The sequence below is a fragment of the Tauraco erythrolophus genome, chromosome 12 (genome assembly GCF_009769465.1).
Source record: "Tauraco erythrolophus isolate bTauEry1 chromosome 12, bTauEry1.pri, whole genome shotgun sequence".
In the NCBI taxonomy this organism is placed as follows: Eukaryota; Metazoa; Chordata; class Aves; order Musophagiformes; family Musophagidae; genus Tauraco; species Tauraco erythrolophus.
In genome coordinates, this window is record NC_141476.1 from 13,728,726 (window position 1) to 13,737,777 (window position 9,052).

At 61.9% G+C, this 9,052-nt stretch overlaps 1 protein-coding gene across 1 annotated transcript in view; it reads right to left on the reverse strand.

The window, feature by feature from the left end:
- Positions 1–586, reverse strand: part of NCKIPSD (NCK interacting protein with SH3 domain) — a 49,594-nt gene extending 49,008 nt beyond the window's left edge. Inside the window, 1 exon segment of the mRNA XM_086618970.1 lies at positions 416–586. Coding sequence (XP_086475096.1) covers positions 416–586 — 171 coding nt within the window.
- Between the last annotated feature and the right edge of the window lie 8,466 nt (positions 587–9,052).

Genomic DNA, 9,052 nt, shown 5'->3' on the forward strand with positions numbered 1-9,052 from the left:
TTCTCGCTCCCAGCAGGAACACAATGTCGCACAAGTTCCTGAATGCTGAAGTCCACTGCAGTGGGTGACCACATCCACAAGAACCACACACCCCCCATCTCCCAGCCAAGGCCAGCAGCTGCCAGAAGTGCCAGAGAAGGGACCGTGAGCCGCCGAGGCAGCGCACCGGGCCACCCCAGACCACCCGGCTGCTCCTTCGCCACCCGCCCCGGCACAAACCCAGACCGGGGCCGGTCTCGGGAGGAAACCCCAGATGCCTACACTGCGGCCCCGCTGCCCGCCTGTGCGGGGCAGAGAGACGCGGTGCGGAACCCCGGGACCCCCAGCAGCGCACACGCCGGCAGGCACGGCCGACTCCCCCGCCAGCCCGCACCCTGCCGGGTCTCGGCCCCGCGGCCCGCCCGGCCCAGCCCACCTGCAGCCGCTGGAGGTAGGAGGCCGGCGCGTAGCCCGTCTCGCCGGAACCGGCGCGGGTGACAAGCCACCAGTGCTGGTTGCTGCGCTCCAGCAGCAGGAACGTCTCCCCGGCGGCGAAGGGCAGCGAGTTGGGCTCGGCCGAGCGGAAGCTGTACAGGGCCCGGTACATGGCGGCAGCGGCACCGGCACCTCCGACCGGCCCGGATCGGATCGGATCGGATCGGATCGACTCGACTCGGCCCGGCCCGCCGCGCCGCGCCGCGCCCCGCCCCGCCCCGCCCCGCCCCGCCCCCGCGCGTCACCGCACCGTACCGCCCCCTGGCGGCGCGGCGGCGCCGCTCCCACCGCCGCCGGCCGCCCGAAGCGCGAGGCCCCGCCCCCCGCCACCGGCCGCGGGTGTCGCGCGGCAGGGGGCACCAGCGGCTCGCGGAGCGGCGGCGGGAGCGGCGCAGCGCGAGGCGGCGCCCAGACCCCCGCTGCGGACCCGCGGGACGAACCGTCGGCAGGATCCGTCTTGTTTGTGCCCTGGTGTCCCTCCGCCCTCCCGTCCTTGCCTGGGTCACTGCTGGCCCCTGGGGGTCCGTGGCCCATCGCCCGCCCTTGCACCAAGCGCATCACTTCCGCACCCCAAACTCCTCCCAGCCCAGCCGGGTACCCCCCGAGAAGCCCCCTCCTCTGGGAGTCCCATATTTCGGCAAGCAGTGCCATCAGATCCCAGAGAATGGCCGTGCCCTGCCCCCCCTCGGCATGGAAATAGGGCACAGCTGGAGCAGTGCATGCTGCGGAGGACACGGTGACCTGGCACGTGGCCGTGGGGACACGGGTGCACTGCCAATAGGGCCAGCAGCTCCCAGGGAGGACACAGCTGGCCCTGTGCATCCCTATGCCTTGTCACCCCATTCCAGAGAACAACCCACCACCCCGAGCAGCCCAAGACCCCTGCTCCTCACCCCTGACATCAGCAGCTCCCCCCAGGCCCCAGCTGCCCTTGCTGGGGGTCCGAGCCCCTCCAGCTGCCCTGGGGAGGTGGGTGGCATCCCTGCAGCACATTGACCCCATTCCTCTTCCCCAGCCAGGGCTTTCGCCATGCTGTCCTAGGGACAGGAGGAATTTTCCCCCTGGCAAAGCCAGCACTGAGAGGCCAGCATGGGGCTCATAGCAGTGAGGTGGGGGGCACTTGGGTTTTGGCATTCCTGCGGGGCTGGTACACATGCCCCTGCAGCTTAACCTACTGCAGATACACCCCTCGCCTGTCCTGCCCACCCCTGCCATCCCACCGGGATGTGGGGATGGAAGGATGCAGAGATGGAACAGTCCGCAGACCTGCACTCCCAGCGACGGGAGTTTAATTCATCCAGAAACCATCAACAATCAAATCCAGCAACAGTTACACAATAAAAGCTGGGCTTGTGGCAGCCACAGCCCCTCACCTGCTCCCAGCAAGGCCACCTCGGCCCTCTGGTTTTCCCAGCACTGCCGATGAGGTAATTCAGGCTGAGCCTGGTTATGGCAGCAAGGATGGAGGATGGACCCAGAGCGAGCCGTTGCCTAGGCTCCCCCGCTATGGGCAGTGTACCGGGAATTGCCGTGGTGAGCTGATGCCAGGCACATTTGGGGTGGAAAGGCGATGGGGCACTTTGAAAGGGAACTGTGAGATGCAACTGAGGCTGAATCCTTCAGGAGCCTTTTGGGGTCTGGGCTTCATGCCTGGTCACAGTCCTTGCCTGATGCCCGGCGGGGCACCATGTGTTCGTGGGCAAGGGGTGGGCAGCTGGGAAGCAGCACTGCCAGAGAGCAAACCTTCCCAATTGTAGGGTTATTACTCTTGGTGTTACCCAGATCCCAGGGGGCCAGGACCCCTCTGCCTGCCTGTCTCCTGCCTGTGGTGCTGCAGATGGCCCCAGTTTCAGCTGTAGTGTTTTCCCTGCCTCGGGGTCTGCTCAGAGCCGTGTCCCCACTCCAGGTGAGTCCCAGCCACTTCCCGGAACGATCCCAGCTCCTGTTTGCACTGGGATCATGGTATTTTATTTCCATGAAGTTGGCAGCACAGGCTCTGCCGGGAAGCAAAGGCAGCCGAGGGGGATGCAGGCACCCACCTCCCACCACATCCTGGTCTCTCCCTCTGCCCAGCACAGTGTGCGGCACTGCCAGCTGATGTCCAGGAAGGGGCCTGGATTTCCCCTGAAAGGGCTCCCGCAAACCCTCCTGCACTTGAGTACAACACACTGGGGGCAAAGAACCTCTGAGGGTGTCGGGAGCTCAGGGCAGATTCCTGCTGCTGAGAAATGGGCTCTGAAATGCAAGCACCGACTGATTTATCTTGGGCAGGGAGGAGCAACGAGCGAGTATCCTGCTGCGTTGTTTGTGGGTGACTTTTAAAGCCAGACTCGAGACCTCAGATCACAACGCTTGCATCCCTTGCCCTCACAGCCGTGGGGACCAGGATCACTGCAAGCCCTTGAAGGGCTCGGCGTGTGCACAGCAGCCCCCACCGAAGCACCGGCAGCCCCCACACACCCGCTTTCCTCCCAGGCCACGGAAGGGAAGCGTTGCACAACAGCACTCATATGATTGAAACACAAACTTGCCAGCTCCACATACACTTATATAATTCCGCACCGTCTGGTTGTCAACACGTTGCGAAACAGCACCGGGATCAATCATTCTACTTTTAGGTATACAAATATTATTGTAATTCCCGCAGCCCTCTCTGGGCGAAAAGTCATATGGAGTGGGAGGTGCCGTGGGGACCCTGGGCCTATGGCTCTGGGGACAATGCCGTCAGCACATCCCGCAGGGACTTGGGGTGTCCATGAGTGGCATAGGGAGGCACTAGGATGTTTCTTGGACATACCCCTATTTCCCCATGTCCTGGCAGCCTTCCCTCCTGGAAAACCTCATTAAAAGGCTGTAGGTTAGACTCCCTCAACTGGATGCGTCAAGACACCTCCTCGCCAGCATCGGCCCTGCCACTCTGCTGAATGGAGCAGGGATATCTGGGGAGGGGATAGTGCCCTGCCCACGTTACAGGCAGGAGAGGCAGCCCTGTCTCACTTCTGTAATCTCATGGCACAACTGGCAGCGTGGGAGCGGCCCCAGCCCCTCCACAGACAGTACCACATACCCTCACCTGCTCCTGCAGCACTGATGGAAGCTGGTCCGGCTGCCTCCTTTAGGGAAGGAGGTTTGCAGGTGGCAGAGCTGCCAAGGCTACCAGCGACCAGAAGCACCTCCGCAGCAGAGCAGGAGGGCAACCTGTGTGGGGCACGGGGCTGCGCTCTGCCTGCTCACCCACAGCCGGGCCAGCCTGGACTGTGGTGCACATGGCAGCTGGGCACTGCATGGGTTTGGGTGGCTGTGCCACGGCGGCTGATGCTCAGGACACATACGTGTCCCTGCTCCCAAGCAAGATGTGGAGCTGGGCTCGCACACAGGAGGCAGGGACAGGTTTGGGCAGCGCTGCGCCCCATGCCACGTGTACGGCCCTGAGCAAACGGGTGCGGCTGGTGGCCAGGAGTGCAGCCCCGCGTCCAGCCTGCACAGTGTGCACACCGGCGTCGCTCACAGGAGACCTCACCCCTCCAACACCTCTGCTCCCCTACGGGAGAAGCCCCCAACCCAGCGCGGCCTGCCAGCAGCAGGGACGGGCTCTGCCAGGCGGGACCAGCCCCTCCCGCCGCCTCTTGCCCGAAAAGCCCACCGAGGGGCTGCTCTGCCGGCGGCCGCTCCCGCGCGGCGCCCGCCGGGCGGAGGGTCGCTCCGGGGCCGCCCCGCTCTGCCGCCCGCGGGGCCGGGCCGGCCCGGGGCCGCTTGCGCAACCCGCGCTCCGCGAAGCCCGCGGCGGGACTGGCGGGGGCCCAGGCGCCTCCCGCGGCAGGGAGGAAGGAGCGGCCAGTCCCGGCCGGCAGCTGCGCTTCCTGGAAACGAAGAAGACAGAAGGTCGGGAGAGTTGAGGGGGGACCGGGGGGGGGATGCTGCAGGAGGGACGGAGGCGCTGCGGGTCGCAAGCGAGCGGCTTCGTGCAGCAGAACCCTGTTCATCGTTAAGCTCTGCGCTGCATCCAGACCCCCTGAGCCCCTTCCCGGACCGCGCTCTGCCTGCCGGCACGGCCCCTTCCCAGCTCCCCCTCGCCGGGACAGCTCTGCGGGCTGCCCAGCAGCTGTTCCAGGGGAACACCGCTTGTTCTGCCGTCAGCTCAGCAGCCAGGCCCCTTGCCTCACCTTACCTGTGGTGTAAAACATGGGTGCAGGCAGAAGGTGTTTGCACGGTGAGAGAAGAGAGGGGGGGACCTGGGGTAAGGTGCTTGGTAGCGAGAGCACAGGATGCACTGCAACGTGCGACACCGCGCCCTGGGCTCCCCGTGCCACCCTTCCCACCGCGGGGCTGCCAGGGCGAAGGAGACACACTCTTGAGTCCATGTCTTTAACCAAGCCAATGCTGCATGGCCCAACGTTGCCCTTCTCACATCCTTTCCCTGTTGCATACATGTTGGCCAGGAAAGAGCTGCAAAGCAAGGGGTTGCCTGCGATGCAGGCAGATCTTGGCACTGTGGGCTGCAGGAGCTGCCCCACTTTCAAAGAGATTGAAAAGACCCTGCAGGTCGGCACAGCCTGTCATGGCTCAGCTGGTGAGGACAGCGCTATGGTGCAAATCCAAGAAAGAAAAGAGCATAGAGCCCGTGGCCTCATCTGGAGCTGGCAGCCCAGCATGGTGGAAGCCAGCCTGCACCACGTGAGGCTGTCTGCCAGCATCACCCTTTGCTGCCCATCCTGCTCATGGAGTGGGGGGTCCAGGAACCATGTCCCTGTTTGCACCCCTCACCTGAGGGGGAGCCCTGGGCAAGTGGATGGGTGCAGCAGGCCCTGGCAGGCTGGTGAGGGGTGCCGGGACGGGCATCCCCGCCAGAGGAGCGGGGTGCTCATTGTGGCAGGGGCTGACTCCAGGCACCCCACTGGGGTTTGCTTTGCCCTGGCGCAGGCAGTCGAGTCACAGGCTGTGAGTGAAGGCCAGGAAAGAGGTGGCTGTGGGAGGCCTCCCTAGCCAGCCCTCATTTCCATACAATTCAGGGAAGGTGGCTTTGCTCCTGGCAGCTCCCAACCAGGGACACAAGCCGTTCCAGGTCCCCTCTGCCCTGCCCTGCATGGCTCCACGCTGGGGCACCACTGCAGCTGGCCAAGAGTCATGTACGAGACCCTCAGCACCCTGTGCTGAGGATGGACCCATACATGGGATGGATGGACGCCTGCCCCCAGCCCCACTATGGCATTGCCATAGAAAAGGCTTAAAACCAGTTTTATTAGTGTCCAGCTACAAACTTGACCCCACCACTGTTAGAGGCAGTGAAGGCACAACTGCAGTGGGTGCCACAGAGCTGTGAGGGCACATGGTCCCTCAGCCCCTACACACTGGGAGCCACCATGTCCCCAGCAAGGCTTGGGACAGCGGGACATGCCCTATTCATTGCTGGAGCCTGAGCACTTTGCAGCCCCGGGGCCGTGGGGAGAATGGGGTGCACTGCCCTCCCTTGGGTGGGGGTCCCAGTGACATTGGGCCACTGTCCTGTGGGGATGCTGCTGCCCAGCCATGAGGAAATATTTTGCTCTTGCTCCATAAAAGCCATTTGTGTGTCCCTCCCCGCTGGCAGGGACCAAGCTTAGGGGAAGAAGCCCAGCAGCTGCTCAAGAGGCAACAGCTCAGGATGAGGACAGTGCGGTGACAAAGGTGTCCTCTTCTCCACGGAGGCCATGGGCTGTCCCTTGTCTCTTCTTGGTTTCTGCCCTGCCCAGCCCCAATGTCAGGCAGGTCACCTACCAAGTCCTGGCAGGACCACAGACCTCTGCTCAGCCCCCTGCCCGGTCCCCAGTGCCTCACCATCAAAGTGGAGCTCAATTCACCAGAGAAGCCAGTGCCGGCTGCAGGAACGTGTTTCATCTCCGGCCAGCAGACCCACGGCAATTCCTGGCAGCCGCCCCAGTTTTGGGCTAGAAGTGACCTATTTATGTAAGGCAAGCGCCCCACGAGCCTGGTGCCAGCGCAGCATCACCCAGGGGAGGCTGTGGGGAAGCAGGGCTGCAACCAGCCGAGGGCCACGGCCTGGCCAGGTTGGACCACACGCTGCCACTCACCCAGCCCCTGCGAAGCCCCCAGTGCAGGGTCAGGCCCTGCACATTGCAGCCACCCTGGGCGATGGCCTTGCTGGGGCTGGACGGACAGGAAAAGGTGGGTCCTCTCCAAGCATCAGGAAGCAGCCAGGGAGGAGACCAGACATGGGGGAGCCATGAAGAACAGGGACATGTGCTCAGCGTCATCCTGCACAGAACAGCAACTGCAGAGTGGCATGTCCCTGCCAGGGCGTGGGGTGTCCCAGCTCCCTGTCCCCCACCCAGCCGCAGGGCTGCTCCGCAAAGGTGCCTCTGTCAGGGCTCAGTGTCCCCCAGGACAGACCAAGGAGCTAGCCCGGCTGGCCCTTCCCAGTGCTCCTGCCAGCACAGCCCACGGGAGCTTACTGCCCCAGGGAGGACCAAAGCTGTGGGAGCTATGCTTGGAGCATACACAGTGAGGGCAGGATTCATCCCCGGAGAGGAAGGTGCTTTCTGCAGAGGCAGAAGTGCCAGTTCCCATGGCACACACACCCCAGAGCCCGCTGGAGGCTCGCTCTTGTAGCAGCATGGAGGCTGGGCGGCTCCATCACTGCCCTGCTGCCAGCCCTGGCTGGGAAGGGTATCTCCAGAGCATCTGCCTCCAAGGTCAGCCTGGCGCTGCCTGCCAGCAGCAGCCCAGCACCAAGGGAGGAGAAACAGGCACAGAAAAGCTCTCGGGTCTCTTCGCCAGCCCGGCTGCTGCTCTCCCATTATTCCATCACACGGTCTTTTGCCATGCTCTGACAGAAGGGTGAGCCCCAGGCCCCTCAGCAACCACCCACACCATCTCCAGACTCATAACCTGCTGATCACAGTCCTTTCCTTGGAGAAGCCCAGGCACAGGGGTGACAGGTGGCATGGCCGTTTGTAGGCAGGGGCCGTGGGAGCCTCACTCCCACCCCAGCATGTCCCAGGCTGGCAGTTACGCAACAGCCTTTCCACAAACACAAGGAACTGCTTGGAGGGATTTGTGCAGAACAGCATGGAAGGAAAACAAACCTGCTCTTGAACTTCGCAAAATAATATGTCGTTCAGAGGGACTTGCTGCCTGAATTGCCCCCTCATTAACCCTTGAGGACATGGCCTGGGCCAAGACACCCACAGTTCAGATCAACGTGCAGGTGGGAGAAATTTTTTCCTCCTGACATTTTGCTCTTACAGCTTCTAAAGCAACTAAAAAAGGAGGTCACCTCTGTCCCCGCTCCCTCCCTCATGCTCCTGCAGGCCCAGGAAGCTCCCAACCACCTTGTTGTTGCTTCGCAGCGCGGGCACAGCCCCTGCTAATCCTCAGACAATATTGGCAAAAGGATTTTAGCAGTGTGGGCCAGGGGCCAGGCTTGTCTCCCTGCCTTCCTACAGCAGCACCGATTCCACCTGGGGGTTTATTAGTATGTACACATCCTCAAGTGCTCCAGGTCCGGCTGCCGACATTGTAGTGGTCCGAGATCGGTCTAGAGCCCAGCTTACATCGCTGGCAGCATTACTGAGAGGGCAGCTCCCTGCCTGTGCCCAGGGCCCTGTCTGCAGGCAGCAAAACAACGGGGACTTGTTCGGGAAGCAGCTTGCATCAGAGCAAATGCGATTGTTCTCATCGGATTTTATGAATTCCCTCCAGAGTTCCTACGTAACACAAGTCCATTAGAGGACTTTATCCCTGCTAATTTCAGACCACAAAGTCAAACTGTGTATCAGATGAATCTGCACAGGGAGGCTTATTCATATACAGCGCCAGCGATAGTGGCCGGAGCGCCTGCCAAGAGGCTCGTCATTAGCTCCTTAGTAGAGGGCATCGCATCCTGAGCGCGAGATCCGAAAGGGAAACATCACGTTGCAGCCACGGCTCCTGTCCCTGTGCCGGGCACTGACTCATACCTATGGCACATCTGGGGCACGTTGCAGCCATGGCTCCTGTCCCTGTGCCGGGCACTGACTCATACCTATGGGACATCTGGGGCACGGCACGCAGGAAGCATCGCTGATCACTGCCCAAAAACATTTTGCAAATGAAAAGTGCCAAGAATAAAATAGCCCCGTCCTCCCCTCCAAGGCTTTTTACAGCCAGCGCCAGGAGCAGCTCTGGGGCAGCTCACGGGCCCCAGCAGCTGCACCCAGCACCGGAGGCTTATGAAGCAGCCACAAACAGCCAGTTAAGGATTGACAAGCCTACCTCATGGGGAATTCCTGCATGTGCAGGCGTAAGATAGCGAGGTGACTGCAAGATGTAAAAATACCTGTGTAATACCGACATCAGTTTGTGCCTGAACGCTACGGGACAAACAAAAAAAGGAACCACAAACTAATGCTGTAAGAGCAAAGGTAAAAAAAACACTCTTCAAAAAGTACAAAAGAACACAGGACAGCCATCGGAGAGACTTTGATCAGGAGAACTTGATAGCAACAGCTGGGGAATATGAAACTAAAGCTGCAGGGCTGTAGCCAATTGAAAAGGTGACCTTCCACCAGCCATCTGCAGCCTTCCTGACACATCCCACTTC